The 24304-nt window shown below is 45.0% G+C and overlaps 5 protein-coding genes across 9 annotated transcripts in view; all 5 read right to left on the bottom strand.

Annotated features, from left to right (window-relative positions):
* Positions 1-1040: 1040 nt before the first annotated feature.
* LOC144021154 (uncharacterized) lies at positions 1041-8399 on the bottom strand. Of its 3 annotated transcripts, none has more exons than XM_077525214.1 (12): positions 8220-8399; positions 8003-8033; positions 6865-7439; positions 5560-5917; positions 5033-5068; positions 4845-4948; positions 4701-4762; positions 3397-3551; positions 2178-2333; positions 1664-1739; positions 1462-1625; positions 1041-1229 (listed from the first exon to the last, which is right to left on the bottom strand). In XM_077525214.1, the coding sequence occupies exons 1-12, from the start codon at positions 8307-8309 to the stop codon at positions 1069-1071; spliced, it is 1968 nt and encodes a 655-aa protein (XP_077381340.1). In that variant the 5' UTR covers positions 8310-8399; the 3' UTR covers positions 1041-1068. The 3 variants fall into 3 exon arrangements, with proteins under 3 accessions (XP_077381340.1, XP_077381341.1, XP_077381342.1); XM_077525215.1 differs by having other exon boundaries at positions 1462-1622; XM_077525216.1 differs by having other exon boundaries at positions 1462-1739.
* A 97-nt stretch (positions 8400-8496) lies between these two features.
* b3gnt2a (UDP-GlcNAc:betaGal beta-1,3-N-acetylglucosaminyltransferase 2a) lies at positions 8497-12305 on the bottom strand. The gene is made up of 2 exons (XM_077525217.1): positions 11914-12305; positions 8497-10910 (listed from the first exon to the last, which is right to left on the bottom strand). The coding sequence occupies exons 1-2, from the start codon at positions 12265-12267 to the stop codon at positions 10014-10016; spliced, it is 1251 nt and encodes a 416-aa protein (XP_077381343.1). The 5' UTR covers positions 12268-12305; the 3' UTR covers positions 8497-10013.
* A 189-nt stretch (positions 12306-12494) lies between these two features.
* commd1 (copper metabolism (Murr1) domain containing 1) lies at positions 12495-14850 on the bottom strand. 2 transcript variants are annotated; one of them, XM_077524330.1, is made up of 4 exons: positions 14584-14850; positions 14315-14372; positions 14076-14260; positions 12495-13082 (listed from the first exon to the last, which is right to left on the bottom strand). In XM_077524330.1, exons 1-4 carry the CDS (start codon positions 14782-14784, stop codon positions 12969-12971), a joined length of 558 nt encoding a protein of 185 aa, XP_077380456.1. In that variant the 5' UTR covers positions 14785-14850; the 3' UTR covers positions 12495-12968. The 2 variants fall into 2 exon arrangements, with proteins under 2 accessions (XP_077380456.1, XP_077380455.1); XM_077524329.1 differs by having other exon boundaries at positions 14076-14372; positions 14584-14846.
* A 381-nt stretch (positions 14851-15231) lies between these two features.
* LOC144020288 (uncharacterized) lies at positions 15232-20172 on the bottom strand. The gene is made up of 5 exons (XM_077523606.1): positions 18910-20172; positions 18154-18260; positions 18049-18063; positions 16007-16755; positions 15232-15248 (listed from the first exon to the last, which is right to left on the bottom strand). The coding sequence occupies exons 2-5, from the start codon at positions 18258-18260 to the stop codon at positions 15232-15234; spliced, it is 888 nt and encodes a 295-aa protein (XP_077379732.1). The 5' UTR covers positions 18910-20172.
* A 6-nt stretch (positions 20173-20178) lies between these two features.
* Positions 20179-24304, bottom strand: part of usp34 (ubiquitin specific peptidase 34) — a 44370-nt gene continuing 40244 nt past the window's right edge. For both annotated transcript variants that reach the window (XM_077523110.1, XM_077523111.1), the window contains exons 71-79: positions 23954-24061; positions 23774-23878; positions 23571-23695; positions 22709-22832; positions 22537-22616; positions 22314-22454; positions 21310-21450; positions 21071-21227; positions 20179-20762 (exon numbers count right to left, since the gene is read on the bottom strand). In XM_077523110.1, coding sequence (XP_077379236.1) covers positions 20254-20762; positions 21071-21227; positions 21310-21450; positions 22314-22454; positions 22537-22616; positions 22709-22832; positions 23571-23695; positions 23774-23878; positions 23954-24061 — 1490 coding nt within the window. In that variant the 3' untranslated portion in view covers positions 20179-20253. The remainder of the gene's footprint in view (positions 20763-21070; positions 21228-21309; positions 21451-22313; positions 22455-22536; positions 22617-22708; positions 22833-23570; positions 23696-23773; positions 23879-23953; positions 24062-24304) is intronic.

Raw genomic sequence — 24304 nt, 5'->3', positions numbered from 1 at the left:
CCTTATCTTTATGGCTACATGAATGTCGTCAAAATAAAATAAACTTTCTCTTCTCATTTGTTATTGAAATTTTGGTCTGTATTAATGTCTTCTATATATTTATTGTTTTTTTACTATTTTACTATTTAACACAAATTCTCCCACCCGCTCGCTGAGTTGGTTGAGTTGTTTCGAGGAGCAAAACTGCCAAAATTAAAAATAAATAAAAGTGAAACTAAAAAAAATACAAATATTAAATTTAAAAAAATAATGAATGGAAACTATCTAAAAAATAAATACAAAAATAAAAAGATTCAAAAAATAAATACAAAAATACATGTGGAAATAAATACAAAAAAATAAATATAGAAATCAAATTTAATATCAACCAATAAAAAAAAAAAAAAGCTATGCTCTCATATTTATTTATTTTGTGCTGTAGATGCTCTACCGCCCACTTGTGAAATAAATGTGATTTTTATTTATTGATTTTTCATTTGATTTCTACATTTATTTTTAGATTTATTTTTTATTTTTTTCCATTTTTGTATATATAGCCGTCACTCTGCTCCTTCACACAAAATTTGTGACATGCGCCAGGGCCTTGTATGTAATGTAGATTAATGTACTAATAATGTCTTGTAAATACTAATGTAATGTTTCGATCGCCTGTTCGATGTTCTATTTCATACTACGCCGGACGCGCCGCTTCTTCGCTGCGTCAAACATGAACCGTCTGCCTGCATATGTCGCAAATATCACCACACATTTGCACTTACGCTCTTTTAAACGGGATGTCAAGAACATTAAAATGAGCCATGAAATATTAAACTTGAAGGTGAAAAAAAAAAACGGTCCTCTCAAAAAGAGTCACAATGACACCCCGACATGTATTATATGTCATTTTAAAGGGAATTCAGGGCAGAATTTGAATATATCAATATCGTATTTTTGTTTTTTTTGACACGAGGGCCCTTTTGCCAGAGCTGGTGTTGGATGTGATGTGCCCACACGTTAAAATAGTCAAACCAGGAAAAACAAATCAAGAATGTTGGTGGGGCTTTTGTTCTTTTTATTTTGAGTCGAAGGTCACAAAGAGTCGAATTGGAAATAAAAAATGCAACCAAAAGAAATGTTTTTTTTTTTGGTGCTCATCACTTCTTGCCAGCTTCCGGTGAGTCCGCGTAGACGTCGGATGGCGTCAGCGGGCTGAAGCGGAGCAGCGGGAGATCCACGGCCGCGCATCGCTCCTTCAATACGTCACAGGGAAGACCAAAATGGAACCTTAAGATGACGTCACTCCCATGCTGCCTTTTTTTTCCCCCCCCCAATAATGCGCACAAGTAATACACAATTTTTTAAGTCTAAAACTAAAAAAGTATTTATGAAATAACTAAAATGAATAAAAATGAACAGAACCACCCTGAAAACTAAACGGATCAAAGTCAAGGTAACATGAGCGGCGGCGGCGGCGGCGCCAACCTTGCGCCAAGCGTCCCGCGGCGCCCTGGCCGGCGGCGGAGGCGGCGGCAGGTCCGAGGAGGCGGCGGCGGCGTAGGCGGCGTCGCCGTCGTCGGCGGCGGGAAAGCCGCCGTCCGAGCGGGACGGCGGCTGACCTTTGGGCAGGAAGGTCCCCCGGCGGCGGCGGCGGCCATAGAGCGCGCACGCCGCCACCGCCAGCGACATCAGCAGCAGCGAGCTGAGCAGGAAGAACAGCACGTACACGCCTTTGGTCTCGCCCGACGGGCTGCGGACGCAAACTGCCATGCAGACAAACACAAGTTAGAGGACAAAAATAGGTCAAAACTAGTGAATGACAAAATGGTAGCAAGACAAGATGAAACAGACGAGAGTAGTAGCGATCACGAGAGGACAGCTAGTAGAGGAATAAAAAAACTATGAGATGACATGGCAAGGAGAAGACGCTAGCACAAAACCATGACAAAACGGAGCACGCTAGGACACAGCTAGTAGAGGACAAAACTAGTGGAGGACAACTAGTAGTAGAGTGTATCCCTAGAAGAGGACAAAGCCAGAAGACAAGACTAGTAGAGAACAAACCTAGACAAAGACTAAGTTGGTAGAAGAAAAGACTTTGCAGAGAGCCGCAGTGGACAGACGGAAGAGGACGATTGGCCGAAGTCGGCGAAGAAGAAAGAAGAGGGGGAGGAGACGTCGATGGCGGTTGTCACGGCGACCTGCAGGCTTGCGCTCCACACACACGGTCCCGGCGGGCCCCAAGTGCGACTCGTCCCGGAAGCCGTCTTTGCAGCGGCACGCGTACGAGCCAAACTGGTCCAGGCAGTCGGCGTTGACGTCGCACAGCGACAGCTGCGTCCCGCATTCGTTCACGTCTTTTCACGACATTTGGACGGGGGACGAAAGAAAGAAAAAAAAAAAAAAAAAGTTGTTTTCCCTTTTCAGCTGTTTTGTCAAGATTGACTCAGTAAGTAGCAAGATTATTTTACTTCACTAAAACTAAAAAAATTTCATTAACAAAATAAAATAAATACGAAAAACTGAAACTACATTCCAAGTTTACAAAACTAAAATTGTAGCAAAAATGTCCCCCATTTCCGTCTTTGGTAATGAATTGAATGCATGAGCGTTTGTTTAGAAATGTGATTTGAAGTTGATTAATTTTGATATTAACCGGAATAAGGACCTTTGAAAGTGTGTCACACACAAGTGACATCATCAAGCAGCAGCCAATAGAAAAGCACCAAAAGATGACGTCGCTCCCATGCTGGTTTTTCAATATTGCACACAATGCATTTTTAAAAAACTAAAACTAATACTGAAACTAACTCAAACTAAGCATATTAAAAAAAATAAAACTAATAAAGGCTAACAAAACCACCCTGAAAACCAATTAAAACTCAAAACGAACAAAACTAAAATGAAAACTTCCAAAAACTACAATAACCCTGGTAAGTAGTTCCTGAGCGAGGCAGCCACGCCCCCTTTTAAAATATTACTATTTGACGGGCCAAACCTCCCCAGATTAATGCCACCACTGGTCTCAAATTTGAGATTTAAATGGAGATTATTAATTACACAATTAATTTCATTTTTAATGATTTTTTTCTATTAAATTATTTTTTTTATTGACTAACTTAATTAATCACTTGTTTTATTAAATTTGGGTTATTTATGAGATGTTTAATGAAGTGGAATAGGCTTCTTTTTTATATATATATATTTGTGCTCTGTCTATTAAATTGAGATTCTACTGGGGTTAGTTTGATAAATATTAAATTATTTTTATTGAGCATTTTTAAATGAATAAAACCTATAAATGTTTTATGTCCATTAAAAAAAGAAAATATAAAAATCCCCAATTTTAGTTCTCATGCGTTTTCATAAACTATTACAACCATGATTTGGACTTGAGTGCATTTTTTTTTTTTTTTTTACCTCCAACGGAGACGGAAGCGACGACGCCGCGATGCGAATTCCCGACTCGGCCGACGGTGCTGCCGAGCATCTTGTGGAGGTCCTGGTGGATGCCGGCGAAGGCGCGACCGCGACCCATGTTCAGCCACATGATGTACAGTTCTCCCGCACGCAGCCTGGACGACATCATCATCATCACCATGACAACCACACATTTGCAACCTACTCCACATTCTTTGCATCCACGTTTTAATAACACTGATGCTAAAAGCAAGAGAACGGAACGGCATTAACTGGTTTTGTAACACAAACATACTGTAGCCTTTAAGAGGCGTGGCCTAATGGAAGCGGTTAGGAGCTGGCGTCCAACTGGTCTGCGTGTCGGTGCCAGTTGTAAGCGTTTTCATCCCGTTTTTGGATGCTCGACTGTTTGCCCTGTTCAATAAACACTTCAAACGCATCGCAGTTGTGGCTCTCCTTTCCCACATGTGAGGACATCGGATCGATAACAAAATATGCAATATCCAGGACCACTAGCAAATTTAGAAAGCATTGATATGTTTACAAAAAAAAAAATATATATATATCATCTTGAATGCAAAAACTGTCATTAAAACATTTGAGGTTTCTTTTTTTAATGTGGCCAAACGCATTAAAGAAAAGTCTAGTTGGCTGGCAAGCCACACCCACTTTCTTGAAGCACAGAAAGTGAATCTTGGTTGGTCGTTTTAAAAATCCACCGCAGTATTGGTTTCAATTATAGAAAAAAAAAATACATAATCGAAGCATGCTAACCTAACATGCTAACTTAGCATTAACATTAACTTACCATTAGCAATAGCTTAGCATGCTAACATAACATTATCTTAGCACGCCAACTTAACATTAGCTTAGGAATAGCTTAGCATTAACATTATCTTAGCATGCTAACTTAATATTAGCTTAACAGCCTAACTTAACATTAGCTTAGCATTAGCTTAACATGCTAACTCAACATTAGCTTAAGAATTACCATTAACATGCTAACTTTAGCTAAGCATGCTAACTTAACATTATTTTGGCATGCTAACTTAGCATTAGCTTAACATTAGCTTAGCATTAACTTAACATGCTAACTCAACATTAGCTTAAGAATTAGCACGGTGAAAACGTTACCAGGTACGGCATGCGGTTATACGACTAAGACTGCGAGAAGCATTACACAAACGCGAGTACAAGTCCTCCGGCTGTTTTCGACTTTGGTAGCGGTGGCTTGATTTAAGCTAGCTCGTGGAAGCTCCTCCATGTCCAACCATTAAAACAGTCAAACAGCAAGCGTAACATACCTTTTAATCCTTTTCAAGGTCAAGCCGAGCGGCATGTGAAGCCCGTCCAGATGTTGGAGGACCTGAAGAAGACGGCGCACTTCCGTCAACACGGCCAAGAACCAAACCCCCCCCCCCAAAAAAAAAAACTACCGGCGGTCGTACCAGAGCCTTGACAGACTTGATCAGCGACTCGTCCAGATGCTCCTGCTGGTTCCGGTTGCGCTCCCGACTGAGCTGGACCTCCACCGACACTTCCAACAGATGATCTGCTCAAACGAGCAGAGCGCGACGGGGACAAAAAGTCAAGCAGACAACTTTGGGAACTGCTTCCGATCCAAATGTGCACTCACCACCGGGCTCGTGTAGAACTTGAGAAGCGTTCCAGACTGCGGGTGACATGTATGTGCATTAATAACACGCGTCGCGCTTGATGTACACGTCAATTACAAGTAGCGCTGGGCAAAAAAAATAATAAATAAACAAAATAAAAAAAGCAATAAAATAACAAAATAAAAAAATCGAATCGTTAAAAATTTGCTCAATCGTGAAAATGAATTTTGTAAGAGACATGCTTACAAAAACTAATTATTAAATTACAATTATTACGCTCCACAATTACAAATTTGGCATAATTATGAACAAAAATAAATTATGAGTTGAGATATATATATATATATATATATATATATATATATATATATATATATATATATATATATATATATATATATATATATATATGAACAGACTTCAGATTCATCAAACAAAAAAGTAGTCGTGTCCATCTGTGAGCTCAAAATGGCCGCCGGCAGAGGGAAGTGCCGTTCCGGTGGCATATTGCCGCGTAAGCTTGAAGATGTCATCAAACTGCACTCACGCTTCCCTCGGTGATCCGAAAGCGGTTCCACCACGTTGGGGTGCGGAAGACGATGTTCAGAGGACGAAGATGTCGCCGTGACCTCCATCTTGTTTTGCGCCGCTTCTTCCGTCGGACGGTGGCGTTCATCTTCCGGCGGACTGGGACCCTTCTGGTCGGCGTCCCTGCGCTTGGCGGCCGGGATGTGAAGGGAGCCGGCGGGGAGTCGATCCAGATGCTCGTGCGCCGGTTCGGTGGGGTCGGACGCGTCCGAGAGCATCCGGGGGGCGCCTCTTTCCGCCCGCGAGGTCCCGTGCGGCGACTCCAATGATGGCGTGAAGGTCGCCAAACGCGTCTTCAAGTCGTGTGAGTCGGGAGGCTGAGCAGAAACATCAACATGACGTGACTTGAGCAGTTTTTGCACAACAGCAGCGAGCTTACCTAAGTCGGTCCAGAGACAACCAACCAATCAAGGACAAGGGCAAGAAAAAAAAAGAAGTTAAAATCCAAGTCAAGAACGAGTTGTTCTTCACTTTGAAAACAAACCCAAAGTCAAGTTCACAAATCAACCAAATCAAACAGGTCAACAACAAAATGTCTTGTACCAGCCAAAACAAAGTCAAGTCAAGTCAAGTCAAGTCATCACATCCAGAACCATAACTAGGACCAGTCACAAATCACATCAGGAGCCAAGTTAAAAATCAGGTCCAGAACCATGTCTAGGAGAAGGAAAAAACCAAGTACCAAGTCAAGAACCAAGTACCAAGACACGACTCAAGTAAGCCCAAAGAGAGACAGGTCAACAAGTCAAATCTGGTACAAACAGAAGGATTTCTCAAACCTTAAGATCTTCATCTGGGCCAGACTCCAGACCAGTCAAAACTTACATCCAGTATGATGTCATAGGAAGCCCAAATATGGGTATAGGGGGTGGGACTTACACCGCCAGTCGAGGGGGCGGGACCTAACCTAGACCGGCAGTCCAGGGGGCGGGACTTAGACCAGAAGTCAGGGGGCGGGACCTAGACCAGAGTTAAAGGGCGGGATAGGAAGTGCCATCACAACTCTCAAAATGATTTACCAAAAAGTGACTTGTTTAGCTCTCGTCCATGTCTCAGTCCAGCTGTAGAAAACCATGTCACAAAACCGCACTGACCATGGCGAGGAATGGATCAGTCAAAAACTGCATCCAGTGTAAGGAACTGTCACAAACCTGGTGTAGAACCATAGACCCAGTCAAAAACCAGGACAAAAGTCAAGTCACAAACCAGATAGTAGCAAGTCAAGAAGCAGTGAAGACCCCCACCTCAGTCGCGCTGATCTCACCTGAGCAGGCGCATCCGGCTCCACAGACGAGTCGGCAGCTTTCCCCGAATAATCCAACACAGGAAACACGTCAGTGGCCGCTGTGGGACTCCCCTTGCGATCCCCTTCGGCCATCATCGGTCCAAACTCATCCCAGTCCTGAAGGTCCTGGCCGCCGCCCGGCCCCGAAACGCCATCTGGCGGAGGGAATGCCACGGGGGGGCCGAAGGTGCGGTAGCGTGCGTAGAACCCTCGGTACTGCTGAGCGGGCCAGCCGCCGATCAGCAGGACCACGCGCAGCGTGTCGGAGCGGGACGCGTAGGTGGCGTCGCGCCAGCAGCCCCGCAGAACCCGCTGAGACGCGGAATCGTCCACGTGGATCTGGTCCTGCTTCAGGTGGCAGTCTTCGTCGGGGGTCAGATCTTGGAGGTGCAGGTGCACCCGCTTGCCGGCGGGCGCCCGGATGGTCCAGTTGCACCACAGGGGCGGGTTGGCGCAAACGTAGTCGGGAGAAAAGAAGTCGCCGCCGTCGCCGCCCAGACGCTGGTGGCAACTTCTCAGGGCAAAGAAAGCCCCGCCCCCTTCGCCCGCCAGACCTCGGGAAGTGCGACAGAAAAACACACGTGCAGTGAATTAGTTTTGAAGTGCTTTATAAATCATGTTGAGTTGTTTCTACCAAGTACGGTCTCAAATGTCCTCCTATTTGGATACTGTAAATGTTATAGGATCGTCTGCCGTGAAACGTTTCTTGGGAGGAGCAATATGGCGGCCTCGCCACCTCAAAATTCTTGGCCTATCGTCTATCCAGTCATATATAGAAATGAGTGACGAACACTGACGTGAAATCAACATTCGCAAACAGGAAGTGGACAGCCAAACACAACAACAACAACAACAACAAAAACAAAGTTCACCAATAAGTAAAATAAATCAAAACTCCTAACAGAGGTGTTGACGTAAGAAAAAGCTGACTGGGGCTCAAATCTCGCGAGATTTGCTAGACATCCCGCGTGAATACGGTTTTGTTGGACCTTGGAGGTGCCGCAGGACTTTTGCAACTCATACTTTTCAAGTAAAATTCGCATTTAATAGTAATAGTAATAATAATAATAATAATAATAATAATAATAAAAATAATAATAATAATAATAATACCGACCAGAGATCTGTTTGGCTCCGTCTTTCTGTAGCTGCAAACAAACAAACGAGTAAACTTACACTCAGTTCTATTGTGTCAAAACAAACGCAAACAGATAAAGGTTTTAAAAAAATAAAATAAAAACAGACAGGTACAAAAACCAAGTGTACACAAACAGGTAAAACAAACAACATACACATAAAACAAAACAAAGCGACAAAAATTTCGCTGGTCTTACTTCCGCCTTACAGGAGGTCCACAGAGGCCCGAGCACGAGGCTCAAGACCAGCGCGTGACTTTTAAGCGTCGCGGCTTTGCGAGTAAACATTTTTTTTTTTTTAACGGTGCTTGTACTTATATTTGTTGTCTTTTGAAACGTGCGTGAAAAGTGTCGAGGCGGAAGTGACGTACTCTCTTCTTCTAGTTGAGCGTGTCAGCTTGTTTGGCGCGCGCGCCAAACCCGCAACCAGCTGAGACTCATCGAGGAGCTGATTGGCTGTGGTGCCATTGGCCACCACCAGGGGGAGCCAAATGAATCATCCTCAAATACTTCCTGGTTGCGTTTGCTCGGAATTTGTTTTCTGAATGTTGTAATTCACAAGTAACTCATTTAATCGAATTTTATTTCGTATTTTAGAAACAAGATGATGTCATTCGTACTTCATCATCAATTCTAGAGAGGCTTGGACTAATATGACATCATCAACTGTGCATCTTGGTAAAATATGTGTGCCTTATTGAATGTGACGTCATCATACAGCTCTTTCATAGTATTGCGTCATCAATAGTCGCTTTCTTGGTTACTATAACATCATAAATCCACAAATCTTCACTCATGTGACGTGAGAAATGTGTGATAAGTGAATCACTTTCAAGTTTGAGTAATAAAACTAGTTACTTTTTTTTTTTCTCCAAAAGTAAACATTTTTCTTTCCAACCCGATACAGAAATTATTTATTTTTAAGTTGCTTGGTTGTATTTAGTCAGCAATTTGTGAATTCATACAAAATAAAAGTCTTCGTTTTCATTTCATTCAATACTTTTTCAAGCAAGAAAGTTTAGTAATAAGTAATATTTGAGAAACTTGCCCAACACAGGTGTCGTCTTTCCCAAGATGACGTCAGCAATATTCAGTGTCTCGTCCTTTATCAATAGTCACACATTGTCAATATTAATTAGTGATAGACAAATTCATCTTGCGACACCAACGTTACCAATTTAGTGTGTCAAAACAAAAACAATAAGAAGGTCAAATAGGAATCGAATAAACTAAAATAATAGCAACTTAGAAAACAGGAAGAACAAATTCTGAGTGTTCCTCTGCGTTTTGACCTCTTGGGGGCAGTGCGGTGCCGTGCATCCATCCAAGAAAGTTGCGATTGAATTCTATTAAAATAACTTTTTTATTCACACATTGGGAAGAATTTGTGGCTTTGCGCAGTGTTGTCTCATCTGTGGGTATGTGTTCCCACAAGGTTTGTGTGTGCATGTTTGTTATTTGAAGTAAAAACACTCCCGAAGTCGATGCTAAGCATTCACTAACTTCCGGTTAGCGCGAGGCTAGCGATGTTTTAAAAACGAAACATGTTTTGAATTTAAAAAATACACAGTGGATGTAACTCTTGACGTTGTATGTTTAGTTTTACAGTTCACTCCAACTGTGGTGTTGTCATTAGACACTTTAAAGGACGCTTAGAGACAACAGAATAACATACGCTACACACTTGCTAGTTGCTAATGCTACGCAGGCAAAATGGTGCATTCAGGGTACTTTCAAAGCGTCGGAAACTTCATATTTCTTTGATAACTTTTTAAGGGGAAACTAATCGGCAATTTGGCCCAGTTGGCTGATTGTTTTGGCCGATGTTTGAAGGCCGATTAATTGATCGGGCCCTAAATCAATGTCCATTAACCGAGCTATTTTCTAACATGACATCAGTGGCTTCACATTTATTTACACATCGTCTCGGTTAACAATGACATCATCGGTTGCTGAGCTGGTGTACCTAATGAAGTGTCCGTCCTTCAGCTGTCACACTGCGTCGCAGTCGTCACGGCGGTTCCACATCCTCAGCATGTCCTGCGCCGTGCGACCGCTCGCCACCAACAAATTGCTGCGCGCGCACGCACCCTCGCCACGCTTCCTCCCCCCGCCGTCGCCGTCGCGGCGGACGGCGAAACCCGGGTGCTCCTGCGGGCGCAGACCTAGCTTGCGCAGGCACAACCCCGCGTAGACCTCGTGGAGCGGGAACAGGACGATGCGCCGCGAGACGTCGTGAAGGCGCGACGCCACCTCGCCCGACAGCAGAACGCCCCCGGACGCGGCGTACGGCGGATACGCGCCCGCGAAAAAACTCGGCGGGACGAAATCCGGCATCGCCCGGTCCCCCGGCGGCCGTCCGTCGGCGACGACGTCACCCACAAACAGGAAGCGGCCGCTACCGCCGGGCAGATTCTCCAGGAAGTCCAACACCCGCGACGTGTCGACAAAGACGTCGTCGTGCGCTTCCAGGACGAAGCGGGCTTGCCGGCAGTTGCGGCGGAACCACCGCAGGAAGAGCGCCTCCTTCAGGCTCGAGTTGAGCGGCGTGTCCCGGAACTCCCATTGGAGCAGGTCGCCGTGAAGCTCCGCCTCCCGGCCCAGCATGCCTCGCAGGTCCGGGTGGTGGTCCTCCGGCGGCGTCCGCCCCAGCAGGAAGACGGCGGCCACCGTGCGGTTTTTGGCCCGCACGCCGCCCCCCCACGTCTGGCGGATGGCCTGCCGGCGCTCGAAGTGCGGCACCAGCGACTTGATGGCGAGCAGCAGGAAGGGCCGCGCCTGCCCGCAGACCTGACCACGACCCGGAGACACAAGCACAGACGACTTCCTGCAGCGCATGTAGAGCAGGAAGTCCTGGAGGCCGCGAGGCAACGTGTTGTAGTCCCACACCTGTCGAGAAGGGAAAAATACTAAATAAAAACAAATCAGAAATCTGCAGCGGAGCAAATATGCAACTATTTTGAAATCCATGCTTTTAATTTGGAAGGGCGCTGAGTATTTCCGTTTCCTGTTTCACATTTTTAATCTCCACTGGTTATTTTTATTTTTTTACTTGTTAAAAAATAGTGACCACCCCACCTTTTAGCTACCTACCCGTATATTATGGGGGACCAAAACTGGCAAAATTCAAAATAAATAAATAAATGACTAAAAGTGAAAATCAAACCGGATCTAAAAAATATAATTCAAAATTTAAATCCAAATGAATTCATTTGTCTATTTTTTTCTCTTTTTATTTCCATTTATATTTAATTTTTTATATAATTTTCAAATTATATTTTTATATCCATTTTTATATTCACTTTTAGTCATTTATGTAGTTATTTATTTACTTTAGACGTTTATTTATAATGAATTTTGGCAGTTTTGGTCCTCCATATTATACGTCTTATCTGTACGTATATCGTCATACAGCGAGATGGGAGGAGCAAGATGGCCGCCCTGTGACGTCAACTGCTTGCACGGGCCTGTTTGGGCTATCGGCTATCGGCTATCAGTGATGCCTACCCACCTAAAACAATTTATCTGAACATAAAAGTTATTTGAAAACAGTCGCTCACGGGAAACCAACATGACATTGCCAAAACAAAAAAAACAAAAAACGAGTCGTTCTGATAGAACTCGGAGAGATTCTTCTTCTCCAGACGTCTAGTGAGGTGGATTACTAAATTTGTGGTGAATAGCGCCAGCTGCAGTGCAGGAGGCGCATGACAATCAGTTAGCGTCTGATTGAAACAAAAATGGTGGCAGACTGCAGATGTGGTTTCGAGTTAAAAATGTGAAGTTATCAAGTTGTGAACGTGATCAGGTTGGAGCTCGATTTCCGACTTGTGTTTGGCAAGGCAGCGGTGCGATTCCGCAGTGTCGAGTTTCGTTTTTTGGCATCATTCACCTGCGTGACGACTCTGCGGTCCGCTTCGCACGAGTCTCGACTCGGCCCGCTCAAGTCCAGCCGCCGCTGCTCCGAGTTCCAGAAAGGTGCGCCCGAACCGCTCCGGGACCGGACCGGAACCGACTGGAGCGGTCCGCCGCCGCGCCCGCGAAGTTTCCAGCCGAGAGCCGCCAGGGCGCAACACGCACACACGTTGAACAGCAGCAGCGTCGCGCATGCGCACGGCACACGCCTGCGGCTCCCTCGAACCCGAGCCAGTCGCGCCTGAGACGCGCAAGATCCGGAAGTCCATGCCGGGGTCCGGGGAAGAACTTTAGCGACGACCCTCGGGTACAACGGAACGTTTGGGAACATGGCGACGTCGTCAAACGTCCAGTGAAACAAACGCGCACGCGCACACGCGCGCTCACTTTTGTGAGAGGAGTCACACGCTTTCAATCAAGAGCGTCACGTGACCACGCCAAAACAAGGTTAACTTATTCAGGGATGAAAAATTAAATGGAAGAAACATTGAAAGCTTTTTTCTCCTTTATTTATATTATATCTATTTATTTATTTATAAACATAACAAGCACCTGGTGTTTGTTTCAAATGTGATTTCTTTATTTCTGTACAAGATTCTCACACAGTTGTTTTGAAAATTGCAGTTGACTTCATTACACCAACACTATGTGAATTGGGACTTTATATATATATATAAAAAAATAAATCTTCCACTTAAACATTATCAAATAGCATGAGGCGGTTAGCTGTTAGCACGGTTAGCGCCTCACAGTCATGAGGTTCATTGTTGAAATGTGACCAGCAAAGCATGCTGGGATTTGAAGTTCTCTGAGGAAAGACTCCGGAGACTGCTCGTTGTCGACGCCGCCAAAAAAATAAAAAATAATTGATTGGACGCTCAAAAGGAGTTTATTCAAGTGACGACGATCGTCAAGCCGATCGGCCATGTTGGATTTGACCGTGTGCGGCAGCCATTTTGGATCCAGGCGGGGAAAAACGCACATCGGCAAAAAAATGTTGACGACAGGAAGTTGATCTGACGACTTCCTGCGTCAAGCGTGCTGCTGAACGGCGGCGGCGTCGATGGCGGCCTGGATGGCGGCCATCTTGTCCAGCACGTGCTGTACGTTGTGCTCGTCCATCTCCACGCACACAAAGTCCGACTCCTGCCAGACAAAATGGGGGAAAATAAACAAAAGCAAAAACACTGTCATGCATCCAAATCTGCCGAGTCGTTTGAGTAAGGCAAAAGTGGCGCTTTGCCGCCATCCTGTGGCATGAATCTGCAGTTGCAAATGTCTGCATATTTGCTGCTCTCAAAAAGGTGACCACAAGATGGCGGCAAAACTACAAGCACCTCAATTCACACTGACAACGTTCCTTCGACACCACGGCAACATTTTTATACCAGTCAAGATTAACTCATTCACTGCCAGTCATTATAGAAAATTTTTACATTTCCAATACTCACGTGATATTCCATTCAATAATTATATATAAACCGAATCTACCAAATAACAGAATAGACTCCCTACTTTTTGTCCCGTCCCGTTCTTTTATAATTGACAGCAGAAAAATGTAGGTTTGCCAAAATACAGCCATTTCTCCCATGGACTCTGAAACTGTGTTTATTTCCTATAAAATGGGGCAATGATGTCATCTACCGGTGGTTGGGCATCAGTAAAGTTGTTTCCAAGTTTGATATTTACAGTGGAGCATGCTCAGATTCGCCCCCATTTAGCACCGCTCTAAAAAATACAATTGACAAGTATACTTGTCAAAGGCAGTGAGTGAGTTAATTAAAAAAAATAAAATAAAAATTTGCTGAAATTTTTTTGGGGGCTAGGGGGACTTCGTTTTTCTTTTTTCCCCCTTGTTTTTAATATATATATAATTCTAAAGATCCAAGAGTGTTTTACAGGATTTTTTTTACATTAAAAAATATTCTGAAAAATAAATATTAAATAATAGAAAATACATAAATCTAAAAATACTTATAAATAAAGATGACTTGATAAACAATTAGTTGTCGATTATTCATGAGCTTATAATTCATGTAAACTAACAAAATAAAAAAAATATATATATTTTTTAAATATATATATATAAAAAAAAAGTTAAAAATCTTAAAAAGAAAAAAACGAAAGCTGAAGGCTCACCCGGTCGCCGGCGCCCAGCTCCAGCTCCAGCAGAGCGACGGGGCCACCGGGGGGCCCCCCGCGGGCTGCCGCCGGCCCGGTCCGGAGGTCCAGCCTCCAGGAGAGGCCCCTGAGCGCGGGCTCCCAGCGGCTGTGCGCCAGCAGGCTTTGGCGGACTCGCCCGCGCTGGCTCTTCCAGAAGCGGGCCAGGGCGGCGGCCTGCTCGGGACTGACGCCCTGGCCCGCCCCCTGCTTGCGGGTCTGGGCGGTCAGGAAGGCCTCCAGCTGGGCGTGGTCCATGTCCGCAGCGGCCATCGACTGGGTGGGGGGGCAAAGACGCGCCCATTTTCATATCATGACATCACAGGTGACACAACTGGCATTAATTACCGATATGACGTCACATCAATGACAAAAAAAAAAAGAAAAAAAGACGCCAGCTGGACGCATTTATGAAGACGTGTCACGTGACAGCGTTCGTTTGTTGTTTCGCCTGAGAGGAGCAGACTGGCCCGGAAGCGTTTCTTACCTTGAGGAGCGCCTTCATCTTGTCGTACAAAGCCTTGAAGTGTTCCTGCGTGGCCTCGGGGTAAAGTTGACTTTTCAGCAGCTCCTCCGTCACGTCGCTGTTCCGGTGGAACGTTTGCTGAGCGACGCCGTTGAGCAGCGCGCCCAGCGAGCTCCTGCTCGTCTCCGCCGCCTCGGCCATCTTGGACTCATCACGTGACATGATTATCCCACCTCACGTGACAATGACGTCAGGTCCGCGCGGCATTGTTGGGGTTGGAGTTTGTCCTCTGCCAGCCGCCCGAGTTTATCTTTCCCCATATAAGCGATACATTGAATAAAATGCACACATGGTTTTATGTTCGGTATTTTTATATCAAATATTATAAATATATATACCAACATCGCCAAATATTTTATACTAACGCTGCATTCGACGGCGACTTTTCACAGTTCAAAACCAGGAAGTGCGTACGGGAACGCCCCCTTGAACTCAGAAATTCCACTTGCGAGGTCGGAAAAAATGACGAGAAGGTGAGTTTGCTGGAGGTCAAAAACGAGTTTTAAGAACCAAATAAAAAACAATTTACCACTATCCACCATTTTGGTTGTTTATTTTCGCCTCACAAACGCTTTCAGGTGGGAACTGAGAAAAACAAACTCGGATATTTCAGACTTCCAACCATCCTTGAACACAGCATAACATCACGTGAATGCGTATATGATTTTCTCTATTAAAATGTTTTTGAAAAATGAATACAAAAATAAATAAAAGGCGAGACCAGGCGTGATTGCTGAAAATTTTATTGCTGAGCAGGTGTTTTTTTTTTTTTTTTTTAAAGATTATTTTCTAGCATTTTATGTTGGCGCGATGCCATTAGCTTAGCATTGAGGAAACACATTTATGAAGCGCAAACAAAAAGTTGTTGGCCATCAACAACTTCAGCCCCGCCCTCCCCTTCGGCTCCCCCCTCCTCGCGTTGCCCCACCTCCCCTTGGGCTCCCACCTCTCGTTGGGCTCCCCCCTCCTCCCGTTGCCCCACCCCCTCTTTGGCTCCCCCTTCGCGTTACCACACCTCCCCTTGGGCTCCCCCCTCCTCGCACCGCCCCACCTCCCATTTGGGTACCTCCTCGTGTTGCCCCACCTCCCCTTGGGCTCCCCCTTCGCGTTACCACACCTCCCCTTGGGCTCCCCCCTCCTCGCACCGCCCCACTTCCCCTTTGGGCCCCACCTCCTGTTTGGCTCCCCCCTCCTCGCATTGCCCCACCTGCCATTGGGCTTGCACCTCCCCGTGGGCTCCCCGCTCTCGCCATCCCACCTGCCCTTTGGCTCCCCCCTCTCGCCATCCCACCTGCCCTTTGGCTCCACCCTCTCGCCACCCCACCTCCCCTCTGGGCCCCTCTCGCCACCCCACCTCCCGTTTGCCCCCCTCCTGCCGCCCCACCTCCCGTTTGCTCCCCTCCTGGTGCCCCGCCCCCTCCTTGCACCCCACCTTCCTCCCCATCCTCCTTGTAGCACTTGGGGGTGACCTGCCCCCCGGCGGAGCAGCTGGTGCACGTCATGGCGGCGTTGCGCTCCCGGGGCCGGTCGCAGCGAAAGATCTTGGCCAGTCCGCCGTCGCCCAGCGCCCCGCCCAGGTTGCGCAGGGCTCGGATCAACCTGCTGTCGGGCATGGTGTTGCCTTCCCACAGCGTTTTGACGACCAGCAACTTGGAGAAGACGAGCACGTGCTCCTGCCAGTCGCCGACGCGCCTCAGCAGCTGGAGGATGCTGAGGTGGTTCCGGGTGCTGGAGCAGCGCGCCTCGCAGGGCGCCGCGTGCGCGTAAAACACCAACAGACCCGACTTGTCCTTATCCTGCGCCCAGCTGTGGAACCTCTCCAGGACTCGGTATTCGGCGTGGTCCGTCCTCGTGTCCGCCACTTTGTCTGGGCAGGCGGCGGCCACCTCCCCCCACGTCATGGACTGTCGACCGCACGCGTCCAGAACGTCCCGCCACGGCACCTGCGCCCCGGGGCAGTCACGCGCCACGTCGGGCCACCTGAGAATGGTGGCGGCCACCACGTTGTGGCCGGCGTAGACTTGGCACCGCAGGATGGTGTCCCTCACGTTGTCGTCTTGCACCTGATTGAGGTCGTACGAGCCCGGCTCGGCGCCGGGCGGGACGCTCACGGCCAGACTAAACATGGGCATCCTGCTAATATACACAACACGCAAAGTTAGTGTGGTTTTTATCTGGTCGAGACGTTTGTGGCAGCAGAGTATAAGAGATCAGCCAGGGCCCTGTTGCAACAAGCTCTTTTGGACAGTGTTTTCACCAGGAATGTGAATATTGATGGAAGTTAGCTATATTTTGATGCTAACGGCTGCAAAACAGAAACAGAAATATATATTTTTTTTCCTGATGAAAATGGACTAATCTTTCTTTTGGTACGTTCCATGTTTTTATAGCAATAGAACACAATATTCTGTGGGCCTTGCAAAATCAGTCCAAATCCAGTAAAACAGCCGGGAGCGAACGGGATTGCGAAATGTTAAAATGACTGGGAGCGAATGAGTTAACACGCTAACTTAGCATTAGCATTAGCTTAGCCTGATAACTTAACATTAGCTTCGCATTAACATTAGGCTACCATTAACATGCTAATTTAACATTAGCATTAACTTAGCATTATCATGCTAACTTAGCATTAGTATAGCCTGCTAACTTAACATTAGCTTAGCATTAACATTAGGCTAGCATTATGCTAGCATTAATTAATATGCTAATTTAAAATTAGCATTACCTTAACATTATCATGCTAACTTAACATTAGCAGAGCATTGGCATAGCCTGCTCACTTAACATTAGCTTAGCATTAACATTAGGCTAGCATTATGCTAGCATTAACTTGCTACTTTAGCATTAGCATTTACTTAACATTCTCATGCTAGCTTAGCATTAGCAAAGCATTAGCATTAATTTAACATTAGCTCAGCATGCTAACTTAAAATCAGCATTAGCATGGGATATGGGAGCTCAAAATGGCTGCCAGTTAATGAGTTAAACATTTTGGACAATAATATGTTCTATGTCACTTCACTAGTCTAAACATGACATTCGGATTAATACTACATTTGTGGAATATGAGTTATGCAGCAAAATCAAGTCATTTTGATCCATCTCAGGGGGCGGCCATTTTGCCACTCGCTGTCGATGGAAAATGACATCACAGTTGCTCAGGCAACAACCAATCACAGCTCCCCTGTTATCTGAAGCTGAGCTGTGATTGGTTGTTGCCTCAGCAACTGTGATGTCATCTTCCGTCGACAGCGAGTGTCAAAATGGCCGCTTCCGATATTGATAAACACGGCTGCTTAATATTCCACGAACGCCAAGAAAAATAAAGACAAGCAACATCCGCCTAATTTTGTGGAAAAGTGCATTTTTCTTGCTCTGACATTTCACGCACGTGATGATGATGATGATGATGATGATGTCACTCACCTTTGCACTCGGAATCTGCAGGCGAGAGCACAAGCAAGGTCACGTTAGCACGTTAGCACGTTAGCATTAGCACAGAGACGAGCAACAAGTCCGGTGGAAACCAACCTGCGCAGAATTTCATCGACCAGTGCGGCCAATCTGTTCTGGTCCACGGCGGCGGCGGCGGCGGCGGCCAACAGCGCCACCAGCAGGAGCCGGCGCATCGCCGCCATCTGCGCGCACAAAAACGGAAAACGTGCATTGATACGCCTTTTGGTGCACTTTGCTCAAAATTCCACTTCCAAAGTGAAAGCAATTTAATTTAATTGATCCATTTTTTAATTCAATTTAATAAATAGATCAATTTAATAGACCTTGAATAAATACACGTTTATTTAATAGACATTTATTTAAAAGTTACATTTATTTAATAAATACACATTTATTTAATAGACATTTAATAGATACATTTATTTAGTAAATAAATGTATTTAATAGATGCATTAAATAAAATACATTTAATAGACAAATTTAATACATTTATTTCATACATTTATTTAATAAATGGATCAATTTAATAGACATTTAATGGACCAATTTATAGACCTTTATTTAACAGATACATTTAAAAAATATAAATTTATTTAACAGATACATTTATTTGAATTAAATAAGTGTATCTATTTATTAAAGAAATGATCTAATTCCATACATGGATAAATCCATATTTATGTCAATTTTTTTGTTTTGTTTTTCTTTTCCTGATTTTTGAAAAAATCCACTCCACCGTGTCGCCATACGAAATTGTTGTTAGCCAACATCAAGTTGCGACTCGTCCCACGACAGGTTCGCTGGCTGTGACCACACTGCAGCTCTGCTTACCTTCCGACCTGTTGGGCCAAATGTTTGCGCCGCCAGTAGCGAAAAAAAAGAAATGAAAGTGAAGATTTCAAACAGCAAGCATCAATATCAGTAAGAATCATAAAATGACATTTTGGAAGACGCTCTGACCTGCTTGCGTTGCTGGAGGATGAAGATGACGATGATGACGATGATGACGATGACTTCAACTTTTGTGGTCTCGCGCGGGAGGAACAAGTTTGCAGGAGATCTCAAAGAAGGAACTTCCTCGCCTCATTATCATATTTCATATTTCTCAACTTCATTCGGCAACACTTCACGCTCCACGTTACGATTTTGCAGTATTGAAAAATGGGAGTACAATCGGACAACATATCCGATTCATTGAAAAACAATCGATTGTGACAATCGAGTTTTTCCTCAGACGTGTCGATGTGAGAGTACAAAAGCAAATTTTTTTTTTTTTTTAAATCTTTGCGCAGCGTGCTCACGCTGACGAGCAGATGCTGCATCAAGATAATCGGAAAAGAAGAAGCGGTCAGAGGAACAAGAACATGACAAAAAAACTTGCTTGTGAAAACAACTAAATACAAGAAAGAAAACAGAAAGACTACAACCGGTACCGGAAATGTAAAAAGTTCCGAACGGCACGTCGGGGAAAAACATTTTTGCACCGCTGCATTTTGTCAATAAACATTTTTTTATTGATGGACAGTGTGTGAAATCAAAGAAAAAACAAAAAAACAAACAAAAAAACGAAACAAAACAACAACAAGCAGCTAAAAGTCAACAGCAGAACGGTCGTCGGGAATGGTCGCCAAAGTCAAGAAAATTCAAAAGCGCCGACTGGTCCGACACGGGCGGCTTTATTTGCACCACAGTTCCATAAAGCACCACTTCATATTATTCATATATATATATATATATATATATATATATATATATAAATAATACATACGTACATACATACATATATATATATATATATATATATATTTATAGTTTTCATATTTGACCTTCAGGCATCAAGTTTTCGACATTTGTGGTTCTCATGTCCAAGTAAACGTTTGTTTACTCAAGGCAACTTCTTTTTTTTTTTTTGTGTGAAACTTTTACGCATTTCCGCTGTCGCCGCCTCATCGTTGACCAAAGTACAAAAAAATGGCACAGAGAGGACGAGCGGTAAAAATGCAATAAAATTAAATTAGAGCAAATAAAATCCTCACGTGTGTATAAAACAACAAAAAAATTTTTTTTGCCCTTTGAAGAAAAAAAAAAAAAAAAAAAAAAAAAAAAAAAAAAAAAGTGCGACTCCAAGGCAATGAAGCAGGAAAACAAAAAAAAAACTCACAGCGACCAATGATGTCACGAGGAGGGCGGGGCCTTGCCAGTCAGTTTGGTGACCACGGCGACGGCAGCTTCCAGGGTCCTGCACAATGCGTCCAGCACGTCCTCCGGCCCCTCCCCCGCCGGGAGGGCGGCGTCCTCCGGGAGGGGCGGAGCCGCCCTCCGTTCCGCCTCCTCCTCCTCCTCCTCCTCCTCCTCCCGCTCAGCCATCTTGTCCGCGTCGGGGGAGCGGGCGGCGGCTTCCGGGGGGGAGCGGGCGGCGGCTTCCGGAGGGGAGGGGGAGGCGGCGTCGGGCGGCGAGGGCGGGTCCTGCTCCGTGCCGGGGTCGATTAGGGACGACGAGTCGCGCGTCTCCGTGTCCGAGGTGCCGGGGGGCGTCAGCGCCCCCTGCCGCTCCGTCTTGGACGACTCGGGGAACGCCGGCGGGGGGGCGGCGACGGCGTCGGCCGACGTGCCCGGCGCGCCGTCGTCGTCCTCGCCGTCGCTGCTGACGCGGCGCCGCTTCACGGGGGTGGCGCCGTCCTCCTCTGGTTGCGCAAACAATGATTAGATGCACACCATCCAATATTTTCATTCAACCGATTCATCGATTCCTTTTATTTTGCATTACAAAAACATTTCTTCTCCAATTAGTTTATTAACCAGCGATTCGTGTTTAGTTGGTACTTCGTATTCGTACAGTAATTTAACAAAAATTAACAAAAAAATGTTACCGATTCGCTTATTTTCCAAAGTAAAAACCGATGTTTGCAAATGTAATCAGTTGTCTTTCATGGACTCCAGAAATCAGTCAACAACTCGCTCGTGGATTCATTTTGACAAGTGGACTCCATACCGTGGTGGCGCCGCTGGCGGCGCGCGTCCGCCAGCGCGTCGCGGCGCTGCAGGCAAAGGCGGCAGCGGGCCGTCAGGTCGTGGAGGGCGGGGCCCAGGGCGGGGTCAAGGTTCGGCGGCGGCTGCACCGACAGCAACAGCGTCAACGCCCGGAGGTCCTGCAACAAAAAAGGGAAACGCACGTCGACGACGTGGCGGGCGCGCGCGCGTGCGTGCGTGCGTGCGTGCGTGCGTGCGTACCGCGTTGAGCAGGGCGGCGGCCTTGTTGAGCTGCGGCCAATCGGACGCCAGCTCGGGCCGCAGGGCCTCGTGCTCGCTCAGCACGCCCGCCACCAACGCGCCCGTCAGGCTGCAGCAGCTGGCGGCCGACAGCACCTGCACCTGGGATGTGACAAAGGTCAAAGGTCAAACGAGGTCCAACAGGGTCAGCCTCCTTCCAACGTGCAAACTGTATTTCGACAGACCTTTTCAACCCACAAACAAAACGATGTTGAAAATTCCAATCCGATGAGAACCACGTTGTGCGTGTTTGTACCTTGTGCTGGAAGGATTATCTTGATTTTTTATTATTTTTTTTATATTATTTTATTTGTATTTCAATATTTGTATTCTAATATTTTAAATATTTACTTATATTTAGCATTTTAATATTTTTTATATTATTTTATTATTCTTGATTTTATTTGCATTTCAAGCCTTTTTTGTGTGGTTACACCTTGTGCAGGAAGCAGTATTTTTATTTTTTTTTAAATTATTTTTATATTTTATTTGTATTTCAATATTTATTGTAGTATTTAGAATATTTATTTATAATGATATTTAGTATTTTAAATTTTAAATATTTTATTTGCATTTCAAGCCAATGCTAACCCTTTTTGTGTATTTATTGTAATATTTTGAATATTTATTTAGTTTTTTTTTATATTTTATTATTTTATTTTCAAGCCGATAACTGTTTTGTGTGTTTGCACCTTATGCAGGAAGCAGTATTTATTTTTAAAATTATTTTCATATTTTATTTTTATTTCAATATTCATTGTAATATATATTTAATTAGTATTTTAATATTTTTATATTTTAATCTTTTTTTTATATTTTATTTTTTACTTGTATTTCAATATTTATTGTCATATTTTTATGTATTTAATTATAATTACTATTTTTATTTTTAAATATTTTATTATTATTATTTTTGTTATTATTATTTCAAGCAATGATAACCCTGTCGTTGTGTGTGTGCGCACCTTGTGCAGGAAGCAGGTGAGGAAGGCGTAGGCGGCGGCGTCGTTGAGGAAACCGCGCTCGTCCATCAGGATGAGTTTGACGTACTCGCCGAAGGCGGCGTCGTCGCACAGCAGCTTCACGCACGTCTTGGACAGCGGCGACTGAAACGGACGCACGACATGTCGGACGCGACCACGCGACGTTACGTGACGTCACGTGACGTCACGAGCGACGATCTCGCACCTGCGACTGGCACATTTCGGTCCACAGTTTGGGGAAGAGCGGCAGGTGCAGCGGGAGGCCTTCGTACGCCATCAGCACGCCTGCGAGGAGGCGGGACAAAGCAAAGCAAACAAAAAGGTGAGCGACGGGCGCGGGCCAATGGGACGGCGGGTGGGCGGGGCCGACACGCAACTCAGCTTCACCAGCGTGTCGGTGAACTTGTCGCAGTTGATGGCCACGCGACACACCAGGTGGATGAACTGCTGGTACGACAGGAAGTAGTCCAGCAGCAGACCGTCGTACGTCTCGTCCTTGCCCTGACACAGTTCGGGATTGACATTTTTTGATTAGGTTTCCATTTATGGATTGACATTTTAGATAGATCTAATGTATTTTATTATTATTGATCAACTTTCTGCATTGATTCACTAGCATGGATCATTACCAGGAGTGTCAGGCAATTACAAGTTTTTATTCTGAATTAATCGCACGACTTCAATAGTTAATAACAGTCAATAACTCATAAATTGATATCTATGCTAAATGTACAAAAAATGCACAGTAAAATATATTTTTATATGAAAAAAAAAATATATATATATATATATATATAAAAATAAAATATAATGTAGTATTTATATAAATATATTTTATAAGTTAACATAAGAACAAAAAAGTATTGGATCATATGCAGATAAATGTTTCTTGTGAGGAGCAATATGGCGGCGTTGCCATCTCAAAGGTTTTGACCTATCAGCTATCCAGTTATAATACAGATCAGTGGCACTAATGCTGTATTTTTATTTTTATTTTTTTAAAGGTCAGAGGTCGATTTTTTTTTTTTCCAACGACTTTTTTAAAATTAGCGTTTAAATGTATTCAAATGTTTTACATTTTTTTGTTTTTTGTTTAAAATGAAATAAATAATCAATCAATTTTTGACACCCTGAAGAAAATGATGTCACGGCTATCTCAATCAGCCTCTGACGTCCAATCGCGACCAGTCCCCTCCATTTTTTTTGCAATTCTACAAAGGTCAGAGGTCAGGGCGGGACCTTGGCGCTCTCCACCATGGACGGCAGCAGACACATGTTGAGTTCTGGCCTGGGCGGGCGGACGTTGCTCTTGGCCCCCATCAGCTTCACGTTGTCCCGGCACGGCAGGTACGGCCCCAGCGACACTGCGGGCACACGAGCGCGACGATGACGACGAGCTCGCCCGGTCGTTGCCGCGGCGACGTGCGCCGCAAGGGACTCACTGGGAATGTTGCTGTGGTGGTACGTGAAGTGGTTGTGCTGCAGGAAGGGCACCAGCGTGTGCAGGAAGTCGTGCGGGCTGAGCAGGAGGAGTTCCTTCAGCACGTCTGCGGCGGGGGGGAGGAGCGACAAAAGCGGAGTCACATGGGGCGGGGCCGGCGGTTTGGGCGGGGCTCACTTACCCAGGCAGGCGTTGCGCAACTCGGGCGGGCTGTACGAGTTGAGCAGCGTGAGGAGCTTGTGGGCAAAGTCGATCCTCTCCTGCCACTGGATCAGGGCCTGCTTCACGTCTGGCACCACAACAACAACACTTTAGTTGGACCTTTGTTTAAAAACAAAACAAAAACAAAAACAAAACAAAAAAAAACAGTACGGAAGTGACATCATCTGAAGGTGCTTTTCTATTGGCTGTTGCTAAATGATGTCACTTTTTTAAAAAATTAGTTTTAATTAGTTTTCAGGGTGCTCGTTAGTTTTTATTAGTTTTAGTTACTTAATATTTTTTTTTAATTTACTTTTAGTTAGTTTCAGTG

The sequence above is a fragment of the Festucalex cinctus genome, chromosome 6, assembly GCF_051991245.1.
Source record: "Festucalex cinctus isolate MCC-2025b chromosome 6, RoL_Fcin_1.0, whole genome shotgun sequence".
In the NCBI taxonomy this organism is placed as follows: Eukaryota; Metazoa; Chordata; class Actinopteri; order Syngnathiformes; family Syngnathidae; genus Festucalex; species Festucalex cinctus.
This window is presented reverse-complemented; position numbering and strand designations above follow the sequence as displayed.

What these genes read in the sequence shown, in the direction of transcription:
- LOC144021154 (XM_077525214.1), bottom strand. Translation starts at nt 8,309, where the DNA reads ATGTTTACTCGCAAAGCCGCGACGCTTAAAAGTCACGCGCTGGTCTTG. An exon ending in AGTTCTACACGAGCCCGGTG is followed by an intron (nt 4,949 to 5,032) that starts GTGAGTGCACAT and finishes TCGTTTGAGCAG; the next exon opens with ATCATCTGTTGGAAGTGTCG. An exon ending in CGCTTCCGTCTCCGTTGGAG is followed by an intron (nt 2,334 to 3,396) that starts GTAAAAAAAAAA and finishes TGTCGTGAAAAG; the next exon opens with ACGTGAACGAATGCGGGACG.
- b3gnt2a (XM_077525217.1), bottom strand. Translation starts at nt 12,267, where the DNA reads ATGTTCCCAAACGTTCCGTTGTACCCGAGGGTCGTCGCTAAAGTTCTT. An exon ending in ACCGCAGAGTCGTCACGCAG is followed by an intron (nt 10,911 to 11,913) that starts GTGAATGATGCC and finishes CCTTCTCGACAG; the next exon opens with GTGTGGGACTACAACACGTT.
- commd1 (XM_077524329.1), bottom strand. Translation starts at nt 14,784, where the DNA reads ATGTCACGTGATGAGTCCAAGATGGCCGAGGCGGCGGAGACGAGCAGG. An exon ending in AGATGAAGGCGCTCCTCAAG is followed by an intron (nt 14,373 to 14,583) that starts GTAAGAAACGCT and finishes CCCCCCACCCAG; the next exon opens with TCGATGGCCGCTGCGGACAT. An exon ending in AGCTGGGCGCCGGCGACCGG is followed by an intron (nt 13,083 to 14,075) that starts GTGAGCCTTCAG and finishes TTTGTCTGGCAG; the next exon opens with GAGTCGGACTTTGTGTGCGT.
- LOC144020288 (XM_077523606.1), bottom strand. Translation starts at nt 18,260, where the DNA reads ATGGCGGCGATGCGCCGGCTCCTGCTGGTGGCGCTGTTGGCCGCCGCC.